The following is a 24,744-nucleotide window of genomic DNA, read 5'->3' as shown; positions in this document are numbered from 1 at the left end:
CCATGATCTATAAATCACAACAATCCCTAATCCAATTATGGTTTAAGCATTAAAGGGTGTCCCTAAACTGATTGGCACAACATGAGATGTGATTGTGGTATTGTTTCTATTTAAAATTCAAAGCTAAGCTCCTTAGAGATAAAAAATAAAAGAACTGCAAGTAATATATTAGTTCACAAATCAAATACTAGGAACAGACAGGAATGCCGCAAGGGGCAAGGTGGTGGGCGAGAACATATCTCAAATCCGGCCCCCAGTTCTGTTGTTCAGGGGTCCAAATACATCATTTAAATGTTCTATTCTCAGCATCAGCCTCACTGTTCTTGCAGTCATACAGACAATATCTCAGTATCATCCCCTTTCTCTCTCTCAAAACCCACCCTGTTGTGAATCACTGCCAGCTCTACTTCTGAATCAGCTACGGCCTCTTCTTGGGCAAAGCATTCTTCCCACGTGGTGAGGCAGGCCCTACATAGGCTGTCTGGCTGCACACCTGTGGCCCTTTATTGACCCCCACCCAGTTCCATCCACCTTTCTTTACTTCTCACCTTGCCTGTTTCAATGGTTTCTTGACTCCAACATATTTCCCCACACAGACATGCACAAACTACACAAGAGCAAAGGCACTCACCTAGTGTTAGTAGCAGTAATGGTAGCATTTTAAAAGAGCTTCTTTGTCAAAGAGGTAAAACAAAGGGCTTAAAAAAAACTGAATGGCCTTAAAAACTAAAATTAATTTGGATAAAAGAGTTCTAGTATTATGAGGGTCAAGTGAAAAAAAACTTAATACCTCTATAAAGAAAATCACTGAGTCACTCTTTTGACATTTTTAAAAGTTAATTCACCCAAATACTCCATTTCTGCCTTAAGGCAACAAGAAATAGCTCTTCCTAAGGGCTCATTATCACAGGAAATGCCCTCAGCTTTGCCCTTGACCTGGGGCTGCCAGGAGCCTCCAATACAGAGCTTAGAACCTCCTGAGACTTCAGACAGCTCATCCCAGAAAACCAAAGTATCAGCTCCTTGTCTCTGGGAAATATTCTACCCCAAGGTCTTCCTAAAGATTTACTTTTTGTTAAAAAAAATAAAATAACTAGAACCATTATAGTGATTTAGCCCATTACTGTCAAAGATAACTCAGCTGTCAATTTTTCCAGCCCCTTCAAGAGGACTTTTCTTCACTTTATCCAACTGTTTTCAGAGTGAAAAACACAAAATTTCTATATGAAGAAGCAGGAGCAAATGAATCAAAGCTCACGCCATCAGTCACCATTGGTGCCATTGGTACAGGGAGTTATGGCAAAGAGCAGACAATCAAGCTAAAGATCAAATATTATCTCCAGACTGCTGAACTAATGTATGCAGTCCCTGTGTACAGCACTCTCTGCGCATGTATGCAGCCCTCACGGCCAACATAAAATGCAAAGCATTTGACAGCACCACCCCTTTCATGAAAGCTTGTTGTCAGGATGTGTCTTCTCAATCAAGGGACACTGAAGACCAGTCCAACCATTGTCATGTCCTCACATTTGACCCTCTTTCAAAGTGATCCTTATTCTTGAAAGGTCTGGGAAATGCTGACTGCATAGTCCAGGCCTTAGCCAAAAGGTCTTTAAGACACCAAAGGGGGAAAAAAAAAAAACCACATTCCAACTCAAGGTCATGGCGATCCAGCCATATTAAAATCAAAGCTGGAATACTCTTACTACTAATAGTCCTCTTGAATGACTAAATGTTAAGATTTTGATTGAGTGGGGATGTCCCTTGGGAATATAAAGGAGACTTTGTTGTGGGTGGGACTTTGGAAATATGAAAAGGAAGTTAAGAGCTGCTACTTCTGGGCATCAGAATTGCAATTTCTCATATCAACAGGGTTTCAGGTCTATTTCTGTGCAACTGGAATAAACAAACTAGGGCACCCAAGTCCCTCCCACAAGGCTGGCTCTTCCTCCCTGGGCTGTGTCTTTAGGGGAAGCAATCGCTGCTTGGCCACATGACTGAAATGTTTCATCTTTGCTGGTTAGACCAGCTGCTCTAACGACCTAGAGTCCTGGTGATACCAGTAACACAGGCCTTTCACCTCCTCTGCTCTTGAGTCTCAGCCACTCAGAAGAAATAATCTTTACAGTCCTCAGCTATGAAATACCCACCTGATGCAATTCTACATGGTCTCATGAATAAGAAAATAAATGCTACACTTGAGTATAAACTTGTCCTCTTGCACAGAATAAAGATTTTTTTTTAAAATAAGGTATGAAGATGTGCTAGGCACACAACAATCATTCTCTACTAAGGAAAGAGTAAAGAAAATAGGAGTGTGACATCAATCCATTACAACATGGATTTTAAAATAAATTTTAAAATTAAAATTTTTTAAATAAAATAAATTTTTATTACATGAGTAAAGATGCTTATTGTGAAAAAATAAAAATGTAAATAGGCAAATAAAATAAAAGTTAGCCATAGCACTATTACTCAGATAGTCAATGTTAATATTTTGTAGTACAAATTTCCACATTTGTACATACTTCTTTCCCTCTATATATGTGTGTGTGAATATGTATACTTTCGTATGTATCTCTCTGTGTGTGCATATGCATTCACATACACATGCACACACAAACACACACATAAAAAACCTTTGTCTCTAATTCACGCTCCTTCTCCTGTCTTGTATTCAGAAAAAGCAGCTACCTAAGAAGCATTTTATGAGCAGTATATGGTGCATAGGGCCCTTAACAGCCCTTGTATTTCTAAGAAAAATGGATCCAAAATTAGGACTGTGACTCTGCTGCCCTGACTTGGTTCAGAAAGGTGACATGAGAACAAAGACGGGGACCCCATCACCGAAGGCGAACGCGCACACACCTTGCCCCTCCAGATCTTCCCCTGGATTTGCAATAAGTGAGCAAGGGACACAGCCAGATCAGGTGGCAGAGAGAAAACAACCCACTTCTGAGACCTGAATTCCTCCATGGCCATGACCTCCCACAGGTACGCCACTTGCATCAATAGCGCCAACCTGAAGACGAAGTATCACAGAGGAAGAATGGGGGAGGGGGATTGGAATGCTTCAAACACCTTGTATGTAGCTGAGAAAAGCGGGCAAAACCATTTTCTTTCTTCTCTGACATCAGGCTTACTGCCATGATTTTAAAAATTAAAGGCTGCATCTAAGTTCATATTCTACTAATGGTCCACACTATGGGAAAGTTTATGTCAGTTCTTAGAACCATAGTCTCTAGCCAGGTTTCTAATCCTTTCATACATGTCTCATAAAATTAAAACCAGGGGGGAAAATCAAGAAAATTGCAAACATAAAAAATGGTGTCTAAGCTGAACCTGCTTAAATATGTTTCAGCTTGGGACCAACTATTTTCTTCCCCATCAAATATCAAATACATCTACCTCCACTATAGGCACAGTATATGTTACTACAGAGGAACGTTTCTATATTTTTATTCACATCACTCCCATGTCAAACTTCAAAAATAAGTTGAAGCCTGGCTGCTGTGGCTCAGTGAATTGAGCGTCGGCCTGCGAGCCAAGAGTCGCTGGTTCGATTCCCAGTCAGGGCACATGACTAGGTTGCACACCAGGTCCCCAGTTGGGGGCGCGAGTGAGAGGCAACCACACAGTGATGTTTCTCACCCTCTCTTTCTCCTTTCCCCTCTCTCTAAAAATAAAATAAATAAACAAATGAATAAATAAATAAATTATTTAAAAATAAATAAATAAGTTGAAATAACACATTACTCACATCCTGGAGACCAAGTATTGTCAACCTCTGGATATGTACCAGATTTATTGCTAATGACAGCAGTGCAGATATATCCATGAAATGTGTTTCAAAAATATTATTTATCACAAGGAGTAAAGAAAACCACACCCTTCTGAAATACAATAGCAATGAATGCTCTGCAGTACTGAACAGGCAGAAGGGAGCAGCAGCCACGAACAACAGATCACAGGACACTTACAACGAGGTGGAACTGTCGGCCTTGGTCCTCTGCGCAGATACCCACTTAAACACCATCTCCTCCGTAACATCTTCAAGTTTACTCTGCAGCACTGTACCTGCTTCCTCCTGTCAACTCATAACATTAACTTCATCCCTTCGACTGCTTTGAGGCATCTCTTAAAGTGCTGTGCTTAACTCTTCCGTGGTTTAATGTGTATTCACAGCCTTTCCATTTGTGCACAAGCTGAGTCTTTAACTGGATTTGGAGGTTTGCATTTCTCCCAGTGCTAACATAAAATGACCATTCAACCACTATCTGTTGCATGAAAAAAAAAAAAAAACTGTTGTAAGTCCCTGAGCTCAGAGAGCTGGCCATCTTTGGGTGGGGGGCACTGTAACGGGGACAGGGAGGTCTGCAGGTGTGTACCCAAGTGCTAAGGAGAGTTCAACAAGGAAAACGAAACTGGAGTCTGGTGGAGTCAGGTTGAACAGTGAGATTGGTGTGGACCACAGCACACAGGCAGAGGGCAAACAAACCCACAAGGGGTCAAGGAGGACGTGGAGCAAGTGAGCTTGGTAAGAATGGAGATTATTGAAAATAAACAAACAAACAAATAATTAAAAAAAACAAAAAACAAAACAAGCCCTAGCTACTGTGGCTCAGTGGACTGAGTGTCGGCCTGCAAACCAAGTGTCACTGGTTCGATTCCCAGTCAGGGCACGTGACTAGGTTGCACATCAGGTCCCCAGTTAGGGGCGCAAGTCAGAGGCAACCACATAGTGATGTTTCTCTCCTTCTCTTTCTCCTTTCCCTTCTCTCTGAAAATAAATAAATAAGTAAACAACAACAACAAAAAAGAATGAAGACCAGTACAAGGGATCATGTACGATGAGGTAGAGAGGACAGGTGAGCATGGAGCTGGTCTACAGGAATGGGAAGATGTACTTGGAGAAATGAGCATGCTAGCAATCAGAAAATAAAATAAAATAGGAAGACCATCTCCACAGTGACGATAATATACCGTCATTGCACTGGCACGGGCCTTTTATACACCTTTAAATGAATTCCCTTATTAGTAACTAAAGTGTCAAAGGAACAAAATAATTATGAATTCTGGTTACGTTAAGAACTGCAATTTATCTTCTCTGGTGCATAAGGAAAACATCATTCACATCACTTAATGAATTACAGTAAAGTGGTGCAGCTATTGTTTTAAATCGTTGTGCTTATATTTCAATCATAAAAAAATTATATCGATAAATGCCATCTAGCCACCCAGCCCTAGGTGATGATTTAAGAATTTCTTTCTATTCATTCTGTACTTCCTAATCCATGATTTTGAAACTGCCAAATAGACCAGATAAAGATGATATCTGTTTGGATAAAATTTTAAATCCATATTTTTTTCTCAAAGGAAATAAGAGGAATAGTATCTATTGCAGAGTGAAATTATCATTTAATAATTAAATTAGGGGTTGTTTTTTTTTTGTTCCTTTATATCTTAGCAACTAAAAAGATAAAATCACTTTTTATTTCAGCTAAAGGAAGATGAAAATGTGGGAGAAATGATAGAAATAGTTTCCTGACTATATCGTCTCTCAAGTGAAGCTTTTGTTCCCTTTAAAAATATCGCATTTGCTCTATAACTCACACAGGGGTCGAAAATTAACATTACAGCAAGAAAAGGGTTTGCAAAGTGGATAATAGACTTATGAAAAAGATTTTTCCTGCCCATTGTTATTTTTCAGTCAAAGAGCCAGCCAATCAAGTTAGAGCATAGCCTGTATATATAGTTCTGAAATAGTAAATTATAATATGGAGTTCAGAAATGAGCAGCCAACATCTCAAAGTATAGTTTTCTTTGAATGAGTGAAACAGTCTGCTCTCTTTTGGAAAGACAGAGCACTTTAAAGGTATGGACAGCAGCTTTCTATGAAGAAGAGGGACATTCAGGCAGTATTAGGCCATAGGCCACCATTGGCAGGTTTTGTAAAGAGCACATCATTTTGAGAGCTAGTTGGTGCCCTTTAAAAATGTGCCCATTAAAGGCTATTTATAATTTTTTTGCAAAATTATTGCCACTCATAAATAGGACTAGGACTTTCTAATGGAATTGTTGATAAGCTTAAGCTCTATATATGGGTTCATACTCTACCACTTGAATCAAAATAGTCAATGCTATGATGGGGACAGTACACTTTGTAGGGAACCCAGAAATTTAATTTCAATCAGATGAACAAAAAAAAAATGAAGAAGAATGCTGAAGTGGCAGCATAAAAACACTGGCGATTAAAAACATTTGGAACCTTTGCTTACCCTTCAAAAGCATTTGTTGCCATGGTTTTTAAAGACCTCTGAAAGCTTCAGCTGTGTCCACAAGAGCTGCCAAGAAATGGGGATTCTATACTGATTTTATTTGTTAGATGCATTTTGTCTCAATTATCTCCAAGATAAAGATTACTTGGCCAAGGGCAAATTTAAAAAAGAAGAAGAAGAAGAAGAACCACTGTCATTTCACAGGGGATAAGACTATGATTTTGTTTTCCTGAGCCCTTCTTCAAATGCAAGCCTGCAGGTATGCACACACATCTCACTTGAGTCCTGTACCACTAAAGAGTAAGAAGCACTTAACATTGGTAATGGGACGGCATTCTTACATGGAAGGAGGTGTTTAGGTCTTGAATTTCAGGCAATGCATTTCTTTTTCTCTGATGAGAATCAGAAGCCAAACATCTAGCAAATTTAACAATCCCTAGGAGGAAGGCCTTCCTTTTAACTTGTGAAAATTAAAAGGAGAGCTCATATTTGTACATGGTGAACTCTTCTGCCTTTCAGCCTCAGCAGTCTTATTTCTCTGGTGCACAACATGTGTGTTTCCATTAGACGGAGAGTAAAAAATAAAAGGAGAAATAATGGAAGGATTAGGCCAGCTCTGTGTCAGAAAAGATGTCTATGGACTCCTATAGTATGAATAATTTGAAAAAAAATCATGAATATGGAGGATAATGGTGGAAAGAAGGGGAAGGGACCAGACAGAGAACATGTATGAATGACCCATGGACACGGACAACGGGGTGGGGATTGACTGTGGGAGCAGGGGTGAGATGGGCGGAGAAGGGTAAAGGGGGAAAATTGGGACAACTATAATAGAATAACAATAAAAAATGATTTCCTAAAAAACGTTTATGGTTGCTCCTGCCATTTTCTATTCATATAGCTTAATGTGTTGGTACCAACATGTTCTCTCTTAAATCGTTCAGTTTCTGGAGACCAGTATTTGGCCTTGTTGGGGTAATTTGTGATTTTCTTACTTAGAAGGGCATTGACCGTACATTTCTAATAATAACCGCATTTCTTACAAGGTATTGGTAAGATCCAGGGAACTCTTGTAATATCTTATTATGAGAAACAAGGGGACGTTTTTGGAGTCACTTCTCCATTATTAATACTGGAGAATCTCCAGGAAGTATTTAAACCATTCTTTTCACCAAGTTTCTTTAAAACTAATTGAGGAAATTGATTCACATCCCTACCCCTGATTCTGTGTCTGCACCTGCTGGATAATTCTATCTCAATATCCAACTATCATGTCAAACTCAGCATGTCTAGAAGTGAACTTATCTAACTGACCTTGACTTTCCCAGTTCAGGTGATGATACCATCATTCTCCCTCTGCTTTTTAGCCTCTTTAACTCCTTTATTTTCCAGATCTTTCATATTAAGTCATCTTCAAGTACTGTAGGCTCTTTCATGATAATAACCTTCATCTTATTCCCTTTTCCCGATTTCACAAATACCTAAAGTCCAGATTTCTAGCGTGTCTAAGTTATTTACACATCAGCCAAATTAGCCTTCATGTTTCCATTCGCTCCCTTCTCTAGCCTTTCTTATATGTTTCAAGTACGTTAATGTTTATTACAGGGTATTTTGAAATATATTTCCCCCAACTGAAAAAACATAATGGTTTTGTGTTGACTAATGCAAACTAATACTCACCTTTCTTTCATCCTGTCAGTGTATTCACTGAGTGACTCCTATAATATAAAGCTTTGATTTGGGCCTTACCTTTGAGGTGCTCCCAGCCAGCAAAGGAAAAGCATATATACAAATACATGCAATGCTAGACAACAGGAACAAAGTAATATGAAGGACCATGACAGAGAATCCCTGATTTAACATTAGAGAAGTTTTGATGACCATCACTTTTGACTAGGAAAGAGGAAATTTTACTGGTAAATCTGGAAAGAAATTCCCAGCAAAGGAATGGAATGGTCCTATTTGAGTAACAGCAAGTAACCCAGTCTAAAGAGTTTACTTCAGAAGTAGAAATAGTGACTTTAAAACAACTGGAAAGACAGTCTAGAGCAAGACAGGAAACCCTTGAATGGCTGTCAAAGGATTATTCCATAGGTCATGGAAGTTATGAGAGGATTCTGTACAAAGCATTGACAAGATTGGTGGTTTGCTGTAAAAACATCGATGGACTTGCAGGGAGCAGAACGGTGTGAAAGAGGAAAAACAACGAAACGAATGACTTAAATGAAGGCAAAGACAGAAGAGAAGGTGAAATTATTGGACAATCCTGGTGAAAGGTAGAGGGGCTAGCTCTGAGGAATGAGGATTGGATGGAGAGACATTTAAGAGGTATACTCAACAAAACTACCCAATGGGCAGCCAAAGCTCAGAGATAAAGATAACTAACTCCGAGGTGTTAGGAGTGGATGCCCGAGGGAATGGTGTGGGAAATGATATAAACAGCAGTTAGGAGAAGTAGCAAGTGTCAGGTGAAGACACACAAGAAACACTATAAAGCAAGGCTGGGGCAGGAGCTAGATCTGAGAGCTATTTGCATAGCTCTTACACTTTACATCCCTCGCTATATCATGGTTCACTTTATCACAGCCTCACTGTATCACAGGATTTTAAAAAATATTATATATAATTATTTATTGTGGATTTTTCGCTATATCGTGGGATTTTGCGGTACTTTATACATATGTTGTTAAAGTTACATGGGTTTAAGAGTGTAGAATAAATGTAATGTTCCTAATTCGCAGGGGGACGGGGGGGCTGAACGTAACACCCACGATAAGTGAGGGAATACTGCATCACAAATGAGTAACTTAAAATCACATAAATTCTTGCCTCACAGTTCTGGAGGCTAAAAGTCTGAAATCAAGTTGTCCACAGGGCCACGATCCCTCTAAAACCTCTAGAGAAGAACACTTCCTCACTTCTTTCTGGCTTCTGTCTCTCTCTCTCCCCGTCATTTCCTGGCAGTCTCCTCTCTGTCTCTGTATGCAAATTTCCCTCTTCTTAGGGGGATATGAGTGATATTGGATTAAGAGCCCACGCTACTCTAGTATGACTTCATCTTAACTACTCACATCTGCAATGACACCATTACTGCATTCTGAGGTCATGGGAGTTAGGACTTCAATATATTTGGAGAGGGGAGGGGGATGCAATTCAACTCATAAGCAGATGTGTATGAGATTGCCTAGAACACTGTGCAGAGAAAAACATGAGAAAGTGGAGGGAACAGGGATGCAGACACCCGAGAATGCCTCTGTTTAGAGGACAAAAGAGGGAACACAAAGAAGCAGAGAGAGGACAATAAGCCCTCTCTTCTCTCATGGCTGATTTCCTCAGTTTCCACTGAGCACATCTTGGTTTACGCGACTTCACATTGCTGGAATTATTTTCCAAACTTCTTATTGCCTGTGAAACTCCTCCATTTATTTTCAGGCTTATAGCAAATATACCACTGGCATTAATGCTTCTCTGGCCAACCTTACCCCTTAAAATGTCCCCCTTTTCTGAGGTCCTCCAGCAGGCTTATCTACTATTCTTTTGACCATTTGCCATATTCTACTGTTCACTAGTGATGTGCCCAACACCACCACAGGTGCTAGCACTCCAGCGACAAGCAAAGCAGGCCAGACCAGAAAGCCGCTCTCACTCAGCTCATGTTCAAGTTTGGACAGAAACCTAGAGAGGTGGCACCTGTTTCAGGCAGACAGTAATCAACCAAATAAATAAATCAGAAAACTTTATGAAGGCTTTAAGGGCCTTAGAAAAATAAAACAGGGTGATACAGTATAAACAAACTAGGAGTGAAGGTCTGTAGGGTTACTTTTGGCAGCGTAATTAGGGAAGATTCTATGAGGAAGTGATCTTGGGCAGAGCTCTGAATGACAAGAAGCCAGCCAAGATATGAATGGGGTGGCTCGGTCTGTTGGAACTCTGTCCCATAAATCAGAATGCTGTGGTTTCACTCCCTGATGTCAGGGCAGGGCACATACCTAGGTTGTGGGTTTGATCCTCAGTTGGGGCCCATGCAGGAGGAAATTGATGTTTCTCTCTCACATCAACATATGTGCGTGTGTGTGTGTGTCTCTCTCTCTTTCTCTCTCTAAATCAATAAACCTATCCTCTGGTGAGAATAAATAAAACAAAATTAATCCATCATGGATAAACAAGGATGAGCTAAATTCCCTTTAATAGAGGTCCACAAAGCAAATGGAGCCAGATAAATGGGCCTAAATTTCTTCAGAAAATAAGTCTGCTCATCCTCCACAGCTGCAGAAGGAGCTATCCAGGGTGCTGGACAGTCTCAGCCTGATGCTTTCTAAGGCCCTGTGGACAAGGTTGTCATTTATCCTTGCTGGACTTAAGGCCCCCCACTACATTGAACTATAACCAGACTCTACCCTGAAACCATGCTTTCCTGGACTTAGCTAACTTTTCAGCCAACACCTTGTCTGGGCCATGACTATTTGATCTAATGTTAAGCATCTGCTCTATATGCCTTAGAGAATATGAAGTGGCAGGGCAATGGGAATATATACATGGGCTGGAGCCTCCCCTGTGCCTCATGACCGTTTGAAATAATATATCAGAGAATCGATGGGCTCAATGGAGTCCTTTATCTTGGAATAATACTCAAAAGTTGTACCTGGCCGCTGAGCCAAATCTGCTTCTATAACTCATCCAAGAGTCTCGGCACACAATACCTCTTAAGAAACACAGCTTCTTTACCTGCAATGATTAATAAAGTCATGGAATATTTAATTTTACCCCTCTCCCTTAAGTAGCATCCTTGACATTGCTTTTTTTTTTAAATAAAATAAAATAAAAAGTATGTTCAACTGGAGGCCATTACTCAAGTTCTTGAGTAATGAAGTTTGTACACCAAGCAGTGGATGAAAATGTCTGTGCTTTCAAGTCAAACATTTTCCCTCTTCAACTGAAACACTAAGAGCACTAAAGTAATCTGATGGCTACTCATTCTAGCTCTTTTCTTAAGTAACAAGGAAAACAGGGAGAGCCACGGCATCTTCAGAACTTTCTACCCGCACACCAGACCCTTCACTGTCCTTACATAGGTTTGAGGGACAGTGTAATTTATAAAGAGTCAAAGAAGTTCAGTAGAATGTTTTAGTTGTAACTTTTCAAGACTGTGATGAGAAAATGGGACTAGAAACCATTAAACTTGCTCTGGTATTTCCTTTTTATATACACGAACAAATCAAATACATGAAAACATCATTAAAGTAAAAAGCAAATGAATAATTTTGTTTTTACAAAGGCTAAGAATAAATGCATGGCCCAGAAATGTCTTTGTTTAATCTAATGGTAAGTTATTTTTGTTAATGTTTTTATCTTCACTTGAAGAATATATTTTATATTGACTTTAGAGAGAGGAAGGGAAAGTGAGAGAGAGAGAGAAATGTTGATCAGTTGCCTCCTGTATGTGCTCCAACCTGGGATTGAACTCACAACCTAGGCATGTGCCCTGACTAGAAATCGAACCTACAAAATTTTGGTGTACAGGAACAATGCTCCAACCAACTGAGCCTCCTGGCCAGAGCTATTTTTTGTTAATTTTTATCCAAAGAACTCCCAAAACCCTATTTTACCTCCTGGACTTTGCTCATGTGCTCACTTCTGGGACTAAACACGCATTTCCTCCTTCATTTTCCTCACCTGGCTCATTCTCCAGGCCTCATTTTAAATCAGGAAACCTTCGCAGAGCGTGACTCCACCCCCAGCAGGACTGAGTGAAGTTTGGACTCCATAAGACCCTGCAGTCACCCTAATCTTGGCACTTGTCACATTGTAATTTAATTGCCAGTTTATTTGTTCATCTCTCCCACTGCTGTGAAGACTCCATGCTAGTAAGGACCATGTCTTTCCTGTAATTGTATCTCCAAGGTTCTGCAAGATGCTTTGCCTAGTACAGGCAATTAATGAACAAGTCAACTTAATCATATTTAAAGTTCCTCCATAATTCTAAAGGTTAAAGACTCTGTCCTGTTTCTAGGCTTTTTCCAGAACTGTGGACTCAATACCTTATATAAGTGACTTCATGCCATGATTAATAAGTAGAAATTCAATTTTTAGGCAACTTTCATAGTACAATTTTATATAGTACAATTTAGAGTACAATGAAATCCTAATGTTTAGTCTATATATAAAAAATGAAGGCAAAATACATATTTTACCTATCAAAGAATAAGTAGAATGTTTAAAATATTTAAACTTGAGTTAATGTCATACCAATAAAAATAGTTAATTTCATAAGCTCACATTTCCTTCATTGATATTTTATGTTGTTTATTTTTCTGTGTTTTCTGTTCTGATGTCATAATTTTTGGAGACAATATTAAGTTTGATATGAAGTTATTTAGTTCATTTCTAAATGCTTAAGAACATGTATAAATGACTCATGGACAACGGGGGTGGATATGATTGTGGGAGAAGGGGAGGGCTGGGTGGGGGAGCAATGGGGGGAAAAATGGGACAACTGTAATTGAAAAACAAAATAAAAATTCTATATAGAAAATATATAGATAGATAGAAAATATATATATAGATAGAAAATATATAGAGAGAAAATATATATAGAGAGAATATATATATATATATAATGAAAATAATCCATGACAGTATTGCTATTATCTTTGGAGGAAGATCATTTCTACTTTCATTCTCAGTAATTTTACATATATAACTGACAATATTTTCTTTCTTATAATCATCTATTGTTTTTCTAATTTTTATGATATAGTAGTACTTTATATTGAGTTACCCTCTAATTACACCATGAGAACAAAGACCTTTGCCTCCCCAGGAAATTTCCCAAGCAAATTCTAAATTTTGTGGGATTACAGATTGTGTCTTACACATATTTGGTTTCACTTAGAACATCTAGCACAGATGCAGAGTAAGTTCTCAATAAACATGAATAATCAACATCAGGTTTAGGAACCATCTATTTACTTTCCATACATTAAATCAAGGGTCAGCAACTTATGGAACACAGGTCACTTCTGATCAGTTACCCATTTTTGTATATAAAGTTTTTTTGTCACATACCATTTGTTTAAATTATTGCCTATCGCTCCTTGAAGGCCACAGTGCCAAAGCTGAGTAGTTACACCAGAGACTGTATGGCTTGCAAAGCCTAAAACAGTTACCATCTGGTCCTTTACCGAAAAACTTTGCTGACTTATGCTCTAAATCATTTTTCCTGATGAGGGAATTCAGTCTCAGATAAATGACTTGTCCAATTTTGCAGCTGAACCTGTCCACTAATCCTATCTTTGTCAAATGATTTTTCACTACCATGATGAATGTTTGGACAAAATAATGGTATTTTAGATTATGTAAATTCAAATAAACAATGAAACTACAAATAAACATGACTGGCAAAAGACCTTAATGGGCTTATCCTAAATTAAACCAAAATATATCATTTTTCTCAATTAAGATGGTATTAGCTAAATAATGTGTTGTTATATACACATATGTGCAGATAGTACGGGAATAATTGTAAAAAAGTGTTTTTAAGAGGACCAAGTTGACCTCACATACTATAGTATTAAGTATGAACAGCTTTTAAAAAAACAAAGTCCATCCTACTGGCAATGGAAGGAAATATAAATAGTATGTATCATCCCCAGCTTTCCTCCCACATCAGGGCAGTGGAGAGTTACGGCACAAAGTCCATGAGAATCATAGAGAAATTCCATTGGAAGTATACTGAGTATTTATATACTAAACTTTGCTTATGCTGAAAAAAATAAAAGAAGAAAAAGGGAGAAAAATGCTCTACTGTTAAGACAAAAAGGTGATTCAATTAACCTAAACCGCTATCAGACCCCTGTTCCTGTCAACAAAGGATCTTTAGCAGAGATATTTTATGTAGTAAAAGTGATTGCTGTTTCCCCAGGGTATCCTCTCAATGCAACAATGTGAACACTCTTGGAGTAGAAATAAAATGCAGCTGGCAGTGTATCAGAGAAGCTGTATTTGGTAAACACTACACAAGAGAAGGATCAAGGCAGACAGAGAGATGAAATATTAGAGGTAGACACTTCATAACTGTTTGGTACAGTACGCATAGGTAGTTGACCCTATGAACAAGTCACCAGTTATGGGTCTTCTCATTTTAGCAAAAGGTCATGTCATCCACGCAGACAACAAAGATGTAAACAGAGCCAGAGAAGAACTAATTCAATTAGAATTGGTCTGGAGCAAACATCAAAACAGACTACTCATCTGGACAAAGCTGAAGTGGAGCCATAGTTACGTGTAGCCCATTAATACCACACTATATCATATAAGTCTAGCTGCCAGCAACACATAAATATCCACCTACCAGCCCCGAGTCGGGACACAGACAACTCTGAGACCCAGTTGTTGAAATCCCCTGCCTGTATCGCTGGCCAAGACTGTCTGGATCTGGCCAAGCGGATGAAGCATAATAACTCCGCCAGAACTGCCCTGAGCTCCTGTCTCTTCTCCGTGTTTCCACCAAAAATACTAGTGGACCTTCTGGGTTTCAGGGTTTTGTACGAGTGGTTGATCACATGCCTTCTTTGCTCCGTTGCTTCTCATCTTAGGACTAAAAAGGCAATATGTCGTTTTCAACACACTATTACCTTGGATGCTCCTCTTGAAGAAGGCCTTACAGCCCTCACAGGACCAGACTCCATAATGGTAGCCGGAGGCATAGTCATTGCACACTGCACAGTAGCGCGTCTCCTTGGCAGGCTCCACGGCCAGGCTGCCCTTGTCACCGGAGCTGGCCAATCTCTCTCTGCCACCCTGGCGCCGATTATCTGAATTTGGCCTGTAAAAAAAAAAAAAAAAAAAAAGAGGGAAAAAAAGAAGTGAATACATTAACATTAGAAAAGCAAAACATGTACTCTCTCTCCTCTAAAGTAGAAGAGGCTGGGGTGAGGCAGGAGACACACTTTATTCTGACATTTTGAAATAATGAATCATAATGTAAGCTAATCTTTCATTACCTCTTGCCTTCTGCCGCAGCAAAAGGTGTTTGCCTATTATATTAACCTTGAGGGGAAATTGTCTCTTGCAAACTTGTTTAAAAAACAGGCTGCCTATATCAGAATACATTATCCAGAAAATGACAAAATGAAATTAGCTGGTTTCTAATAGACTTATTCATTTTTTTTCCCCAGGGATTCACCATTAACTCAGCATCCTTAGAGATCAATGCTTATTCCACTTCTAGACCACACAAAGGGTCTTTAGGAAAGAGAGACAAAGTACCAAACAGCAGGGGCATTTGCAATGGCAATGAACTAATGAAAAACATAGAACACATGTATAAAGATAAGTCAGATTTTTGTGTCATTGTTACCAGGTAACCCTAGATATCAGTTTTTATAACTGGACTATTATTAAGGACACTAGTGAATATTTGATACTCCTTTGTAAGAACATACAGAATCAAAAGAGCAGAACACAGATGACTACATCAGCATTTAGAGGTTTCATGGAGGAAGCATATCCCAGAAAGAAAAGTGAGAATCAGCTGTTGGAAAGATCTGAGAGAACTGAGGAAAGTGAGAAGTATAGTTTTCAAGAAAGTAAAAAACTTAGGAAGGAGAGGGTGATCCATACTGTCAAACAGGGCAGAAAAATCCAATAAAACAAAGACCAATGAAGTGAGGTTGGATTTGACAGAGCAAGAAGTTTCGGCAGAGTGTGGGCACAGGCGGACACCCAGCGAATGGACAAGCAGAGTGAATGTAAGAACATGAAAACGGGTATCCACTGAGAAATTGGATACGAATGGGAAGAGAAAGACAGGGAGGTCACTATAGAATATAAAGACAAATAAAGAATTTGAGGATGGAAGAGACCTGAGAAGGTCTCGTGTAGACTGAAGGAGGGACGGGGCCAGTAGTGAGGTGGCTGAGGGTCCAGAGAGGGAAAAAGGAGAAAAGTTGGGATTAAAACCCGGGTAGGAGGAACAGCCTCAATGAAGACACCTTGAAGACTGGGAGAAAAAGGGAAGAAAAGTAGCCGATGAGACTAAGCACATCCCTCATCTAACCAATATAGGAGCAGAATTATATCAATCCAGGGTTTGATGTGTGCAACCAAATAAAGACGGCATAAAAGAATTGAGGGTAAGTGTCCAGAGCCCAGCACAGTGCCTGGTATGTACTTGGTACTTAGTAGACATTTAAAGGAATGAATAGAGTGGTCAGAGTGTATAAGGTGGAAAAGAGAGCAAGAGAACTAGAAAGATGTTGAAAGGATACACAGAGTAAAGGTCTCTATAAAAAAAATGTTTTTTTAAAAACCTAGGATATGATAAAGGGAATTAAAGATAGAGCTCCAAGGGTCTCCTGGTGAAGGAAGCTAATACTTCCTGCTTCTATTCCCCACCCAAGTAACCAGACCACACCGACGTTCACTGGTCCTCCCCTTCATAAGCCCTGTCTTCCCTTTTTGCTCAAATTTTATAACCCTTCCCTGCCCTTCTCACTCATTAATATTGTCCACAGTTTTGTGGCCATGGTTCTCAAACTATACATGCCATACAGTTCACAAAATACCAGCTTCTTGGGGTGAGTGTGCCTGACTTTGTCATTTTTTTCCATTCTACATTAGTTCACTTTTAGGTTGGCAGCCTCACAGAGGAGTCCCTTATTTTTTAATATCCGTAGGGAGCCTTGACTCTCCTTCCTCAAGTCCAGTGTGTTCTCTGTTGCTCCTATCTTTCCATTTCAGCACCATGCTTTCCAATGCCTCCCTACTCCCATCAACACCAAATCTCTTTACAGCTTGTTTACTAATTTCTATGCATAATTCAAGTCCATGGGAAACAGCTGTGAATATCTAACTAGAGACGCTTACTGCTTTTGGGAGTGGAGAGCGTGGTTAGCAAACATGACGTTGACAGCTTCCATGCTGTATGAATCTCATTAAGTATTGTAGCCCCAGTACCCAGCTCAGTGCCCAGCACATACCATGTATTCAATACATGATTGTTGAATGGATGAATGAATGAATGAATGAATAGTATACTAATTAGCAAGATTTCCAAGATGTCAGGTATCCTCCGCCCACTCTTGCATGATAAAATACTACATTTTCTAAAATTGTGGTTAGGACAAACATAATGAAAAATTTGTCATTTTTACCCTTTCTAAGTGTCTCATTCAGTAACATTAAGTATATTCACATTGGAGCACAACCAATCTCCAGAACTTTTCCATCTCTCAAAATGGAAAGTCTATACCCATTAAACAACTTCTCATTTTCCCCATTTCCTCCTCCCCAAGGCCCCTAGCAACCACCATTGTACTTTCTGTCTCTATGCACTTGACGACTCTAGATAGATACTCATGGAAGTGGAATCGCAAAGTATCTATCTTCTCGTAACTGGCCTATTTCACGTAACATAATGTCCTCAAGGTTCATCCATGCTGTAACATGTGTCAGACTTTCCTTCCATTTTGAGGCTGATAATATTCCAGTGTATGTAGGTACTGCGTTTTGTTTGTTGGTTTGTTCATTTACCCTGTTATGGACTTGGGTTGCTTCCATCCTTGGCTATTGTGAGGAACGTCTCTGTGAATGAATAAAGTGTTCAGGGTGTATGGGAGGGGTGGGGCGGGAACAGAGTGAGAGAACTGGAAAGCTGTTGAAAGGATAAATGGATTGGAGGTTACTATGAAATTTTTTTAAAAACTAGAATGAGGTCAAGTGAATTAAAGATGTGAGACCCAGCTTTCAAGCCTCTGGATATACACCCAAAAGTAGAATTGCTAGATTATAAGATAAATTCTACCTTTAATTTTTTTTCCATAATGGCTGCGCTATTTTACTTCCTCATTTCCAAGGGCTCTGATTGCTCTGCGTCCTCTATTTTCTGTTTTCTTTTGTTGTTTAACAGTAGCCATCCTAATGGATACGAGGTGATTACTGCAATTTAAGATCACCTTTTGCATAAATTCCTCTCGTAACAGCCTGCTCTAATCCCCACACACTCGAAATAACTTATCCCTGTTCTGAACTCAACAGAAGGTTTTTCTTCACTTTCTGCAACTCCCCGTCCCCACCCCTTTAACTGTACACTCTTGATTTCTGTCGGCTAAGTTCCTTGTGCCTTATTTGCCTTTGGAACCCCCAGCGTTTACAGCATAGTGCCTCATCCACAATAGGGTCTCAATAAATATTGATATCAAATAAATTAATCAATGACTGAACCAACAAATGGAATAAGGGGATATTGTTCTTTAAAGTATTGGTGAAAGATGTAACAGAAAAGCCCATTTTCCCAGATCTAGCAGAGATGTTTGCTGTCAGCAGGATGCCTTTCAGCTACACTTTATCTTGGAGGCGGCCCTGGGGTACTAAAACTCCACTGCAGACATAGGGCATAAAACCAGAAGAGAGCCAAAAAGAAAAGGGAGAAATTACACAGGCCATCATTCCTCTCCATGAAGCTGCTTTTGTATCCAACTTGGAAAATCAAGTATTTGACATTGTTAGCTATCATCTTAGCCAGCCCCTCTCTAGGGAGACTCCCCAAGCGGGACATCATGAAGATGACTATCATCTACATCAAGCTGAAAGGCAGGGGAGATATTCTCATCGGCTGCAAAGCCTTGTGGCTTCTTGAAATGTGTTCAGCTGTCTGCAGTACCCATTAGGCCAAGCTAACTGGGCACAACTGCTTCCAGCTAGAGAACTATGTCCTCAGAATACAGACTAACTTGGCCTAATAATCTGTAATGGAAAGGAACAGAATGGGAGGTGTCCCTGTCTGGACTCAGACCAAGCCACAAGGGTAGGTCAGACACCAAACTGTGGTTCAGTCAGTCCCAGAGATAGGCCTTTAGGGGTGCTGGGTCCACCTCTTCCTGCTGCCCTCTACCTGGCCTTGCCTGAGTACACCTTTCAAATCCCTGGAATTTTCTGTTTCACATCTCTTTGGTAGAAAGTACTTACATCCTCTTAGGGCACTCTTTCTTTCTCTTACCCAGCCTCAGAGGCCCTTTGGTTTTTCCTAATTTTTCAGAGGACCAAATTACATGCTCTAAAGGTCTTCAGGTCCTGCCTTCTTAATAAGAGTCTTCAGAAACCCTAACCACGCCATTACCCCTTTATTCTAAGTGAAGATTTAACAAATTCTTTAGCCATATTGCTGTAACATCTCCCACTTTGTAGAATTCTTACCATTTTCTCACTGAATTATCACCTAACTTTATAGTTTTTCATCCTGGGCACCTTCTTGTAAGACTCAGGTAAGAAGTTCACTAGTTTACCAAGCTATGTATTAAGAGATTAAACATTCCTTAGCCTTCCAGACACCTTTAAAGATTCTCTAAAAAAAAAGAGCTAGATCAGAAACTTAAGCAAGAAGTGGAGCGATGTTTTGGATCAGTGACTTAACACATTGTCACTCTGAGGCACCCAAGTGGCCAAGGGAAGGCGCAATGGCAGAGAAAAAGATGACAGAACATGGACGACCAGACAACAGAACACACCACTGCCCCTACGGATGCTGGAAACTCAGCTGGCTTGATTTAATTCCATTCTCATTACCTCAATTGACTACTAAACATTTCCAAATGGATGCACCACTGTTATCACATACGAAATGTGATTAAGAGAGATGTCTGAAGGCACTCACATTGAGTCCAGAGAGTGAAGTCTCCTAGACCAAGTAAAAGAATCCCATAATAAAACGTATTTGCCAGAAAGATTTTCATTAAGCAAAGGAAAAGTCCGAAGCTCAACATAATCAAATACTGTTGTTTTCACAACCACAAATCATAATACCAGTCTTCCAAAAGCATATTCCCTGGATTAGCCAAGAATTTTTTTTATTTTAAGAGCCTTGGTTTCTAGAGAAAATATTTTTTGCAAAGCCAAATTAAAAGAACCAACAGATGTCCAGTCCTTAGAAGTATGATGTAATTACTAGCTAGAAGATAACTTCATGAGGGTCCCTCAGCAAACCCAATCCCCAAACCGGGCACTCAGAGTGTCCCACCCCTTCTCTCCACGGCACTTCCCATCATTTCCAGTCCTATGTCTGAGTTATTATTGACAGGTGCTTGCTCCCCCTAATAAACATTAATTCAATGAAGGCAGGGACCATATCTCATCTGCTTCCAGTTTTAACTGACTCACAGTAGGTCCTTAATAAATATTTGCTAAATGCATTTCCTAATCGGACCCATCATCAAATGTAGTCAAGGAGGGCGGGGAGGTGGAGGCGGGCAAAGGGGGAATAAATGGGAATGGAAAGAGACTTCGCTTTGGGTGACAGGCACACAATCCAATGTGCAGATGATGTTCTGTTGAGCTGTGTGCTTGAAACTTCTATAGTTTTGTGAACCAATGTCATTCCAATAAATTCAATTAAAAAACACTATGCCTGTCCTTCTTTGCATTCCTTGTTTTCATCATTCTTGCCTGAGCGATCAGTATTCCACATCTGAATTACTAGGATTAGTCTCCTGCCTCCTGTCATTCCTCAAACTCATCCTCGCAGCCACTGCCAAAAGAATCGACATAAAATACAATATTGGTCTTTCAATAACTTCTCATTGCCTTTATTTCTGGATCATTACCTTTAAGGGGAGGGAGAAGGGGGCGGGGACCATGAACCTGTTTGAGAATACACTGAAAACTCCGAAACCGTTTTTTCCAGAAAACAGACATAAAAGGCACTCTCAAACTTCTGCCTACAATTTTAGGGCAGTTCTAAACAAGTAGAACTCAATTGTTTTGTTTGTTCGTTTTTTTAATTATCAATATACAGAGAATTAAGCCCAAATTCTTGAATCCCTGGCTCCAACCAGTACCGGCTGCTTTGTAGCTCCCTGAGCGAAGTTACAACATCTTCACCTCTGAGAATTATTCACACTGTGCCCCCCACAAAATCACTGCCCCCCACAAAATCACTGCTCCCCATCCTCTGTACACATGTCATTGATCACAGATCACCAAGCTCTAGTTCCCCATCAACCAAACTCTTATTTTAAGTATATCAACTCCTACTTGTCCCATGATGAATTCTTACAGCACTTAAAGTCTTCACCACTCCTCCTGACACTTAGTTCCACACTGGTTTATGTTTCTCTGGCAACTACTCACCCTGATTTCCTTTGTAGTGTTTCTGCCTCCTCCAGATTCCTAAATAGCAGTGCTCCCCAGGGTTCTGCCCTCGGCCCCCTGCCATCCTCAGTTGACATTTTCTCTTGGTGGGAAGCCCAGCCCTGTGTGTGGCCACACCCCACAGCCACCCCACACCCCTCTCCTGGACTTCAGACCTAGATGATAATTAACCACTCTAGTGCCTCTAGAATAACGCCTGCCCCCCCCCAAAAAAACTCTCAAACTTAATGTGCGCCAGAATAAACTGAGTATTTTTCTCCAGAAGTCTGCTTCCACTCCTGCATACCCATTTTGGTCCTGTGGTCCAAGGAGGCATGCATATAAGCATGCTGTTCCCTCTGCCTGGAACACTGTTCTTCGCCCCTGAGTAGCTCCTACTTATCCTCCAGTTTTCAGCTTAAACTTAATGTCTTCTAGGGAGCTTTGCTGACCTTCATAAGCTAGTTTAAACACACCCTGAACTATTTCTATTGTTGTAGAGGTTTGTTCACTCCCTGTGGATCTGTGATTTATAATAAGAAATACCTACTTGGTCTTTATCCCTGTTTCTTGCATGGAGCTCCTAAGACCCTTGGAGTTTCCTAAGTTATGAGAGACAAAAGTGTCTCTTTTTATGTTAGTGAGGTGACTTCTAGACCATAAGTAAGGATGGGGACTGTTTGCCAGGGGAACCAAGCAAGAATAGAAGGTTGGAACTTTCATTCTTATGCCTTGATTTCCAGGGAGGAAAAAGGGACCTGAGGTTAAACTCATCACCAATGGCCAATGATTTAATCAACCACCCTACATAAATAAAGCTGCCAGAAAAACCCAAAAGAATGGATCTCAGAAAGCTTACAGGAGGGTAAGCACATGAGAATGACATATACCTGGCAGGTGTATGGACGCTCTCTACCACCACTGCACACCTTTCCCAATGCATCTCTTCCATCCCGCTCTTCCTGAGTTATATCTTCTTATAATAAAATAATGACGTCAAGAGGTAATGGTTCTCTGAGTTCTGTGAGTCACTCTAGCCAATTAATCAAACCCAAGGATGAGCTCATGGCAACCTCTGATTTATGGCCAGTCAGTCAGAAGCACAAATGATCACATGGACTTGTGATGAGCATCTGAAGTGGAGGGAAGTCTTGCAGGACTGAGCCCTTAACCTGTAAAATCTGATGTTATCTCCACGGAGTATCTGAATTGAGTTAATTGTTCAGTAATATGCTGCACACAAATACACACACACACACACACACACACGGGGTGAGAGCATACTCCCAATTCAACACCCTGGACAGCTTCCCACCACATCCAGAATAAAAGTCAAAGGCCCAGCATGATCAGACCCCTGCCTGCCTGTCACTTCAGCCTGAAGGTCCCACACTCCTGATGCTTACTGCTGCTCCATGAACGCCAAGGGCTTCCGTCTCTCAGCGACCCTCTCCCTGACCTGAACCCCCTCTCCATGCAGGTTTCTCACCTTCTCAAGAGCCTTTCCGGACCTTTATAAAGCAGTCTCCCTATCACTTTTCCAACCTCTTATACTGGTTAGCTTTTTGTTTGCTTGTTTTTTCCTTATAGCGCTTACTGCTACCTGACATGGAACCACATTTTAATTTCTCATTTTAATGTGTATCTTCTCCACTGAAATGTAAGCTTCATTCCCCCAGTACCCTGACGAAAGCCTGGCATAGGAATAATAGCTGAATAAACAAGTGCATAAATAAGTGCACAATGCAACGGACTAACGTTTTGTGGTGCTCTTTGGAAGTATCTGTTTTAACCCATACACCACAATGTCCATCAGGGCAGCCTCTGTGGTCTCCCAGCTCCCCACTTAGCACGCAGTTGGACACACAGTTAAAGGACTAATAAATGTTCATCACCTGAGTGACTGTACAGACATGGGGAGTCTTCTCGAACGTCTTCCCAACTCCATGCCTGCACACATTGTAAACCTCCACTCTATAGCAAGAGCAAAATGGACCCCTATTTGCAATCCTTCATGTCTCCTCAACATCTATGATAAAGCTTCCTAATCTTCTTTGGATGGTAAACTTCAAGAAAATACCTTCTTTATAGATATGCAGATTTTGCTGAAAATCTTAAGGTACTCTTAGGCCTCCTTAAGTCCATGAATGGTCTCTCCAAAAGACTTGAAACTAAGGACCCCTGCCCCCAGCTTAGGGGAGAAATGCAGACTCCTTAGCATCAGCCACTGGGACCAGACTTCTGTCCCATCTCCAGCCCTATCCCTTCCTGTGATGGTTAACTGTATGTGTTAGTCTTCCCCGGCCAAGCTAGTGCATCCTCAGGCTTTGCCCACACTGTTTTCTATTATGGCCAAAAAACCAAAAATCTCCTGAGTGACAATGCCCCCTTCCAAAGCAACAGCCACTGACTTTGTCAACATGTCCTCCTATAACATGAAATACCTTCTACTCTGGAATCCTCATACTCAACATATGTGTTCATTGTGAGTCTCCAGAAAAGAGATCCTATTACAGTCACCTTTGCTTCCCAGTTTCTAGCACAGTACTGATGAATAGTAAGTATTCAATAGCCAATTGTTAAATGAGTACAATTACACGTTCTATATTGTATGTCTTGCTTTTCCAACTAGGATGTAAACTTTTCACGAGTATGGAAGCTATATTCTAAGTATTTTTATCACCCTCAAAGCACCTAGAATGGTAATTTGCACGAAGAACATGCCCAAAAAATACTTACTGGATAAATTAATCAATAACAAATTAAGAATAACTATGCAAGAGGCACAGCTGAATCTATTGCAATAAAAGAATCCATTTTAATAAAATAATTGTATCAAGATGAGAAGTCAGTTGATGATGCTTGGGTAGGTACAAGGCACAAACCAATGTGAACGTAGTTTCTTCTGTACCACTCTCTGCTTCAAATATCAATGTTCAAGGGGGCATAAAGCTACAGGTGGTTGGTGGCTATGACCAGAATTTACTTGTGGGTATTTCTACTCTTTATGCAAGTTTGTTTTGGGATTTTAATATAATCTCTATTTATTTTCCATGGCAGTAAATAGACATTCCCGAAAAGAATGGACAAGTTGACCTAAAATGGTAGAATCTAGAAAGGAAAAATCCTGAGTCTCATTCTTAGAATAGTTCAAGTTAAATTATTCCTGAGCCAGTTTGAAGCAACCCTATAAAACATGTGATAGGTAGATTCTGAAACAAGTTTAAAATTATTTTCTGAATGACTAAAATAGTCCTCTCAACTATTTTGGAAATTAAAGACTCTATTTCCTTTACAGTGCTTATCTGAAAACTTTACTTACCTCTTGCCTCATATTATCTAT

General features: G+C 40.0%; 1 protein-coding gene across 2 annotated transcripts in view; it reads right to left on the bottom strand.

Moving 5' to 3' along the window:
- Window positions 1-24,744, bottom strand: part of ESR1 (estrogen receptor 1) — a 219,508-nt gene that overhangs the window by 171,506 nt on the left and 23,258 nt on the right. For both annotated transcript variants that reach the window (XM_090279987.1, XM_090279988.1), the window contains one exon: window positions 14,912-15,102. In XM_090279987.1, coding sequence (XP_090136113.1) covers window positions 14,912-15,102 — 191 coding nt within the window. The remainder of the gene's footprint in view (window positions 1-14,911; window positions 15,103-24,744) is intronic.

Source organism: Furipterus horrens, unplaced genomic scaffold (genome assembly GCF_987537825.1).
Source record: "Furipterus horrens unplaced genomic scaffold, mFurHor1.1.pri manual_scaffold_6, whole genome shotgun sequence".
NCBI lineage: Eukaryota > Metazoa > Chordata > Mammalia > Chiroptera > Furipteridae > Furipterus > Furipterus horrens.
Note: the sequence above shows the minus strand (reverse complement) of the source record. Positions and strands in the feature narration are given on the sequence as shown.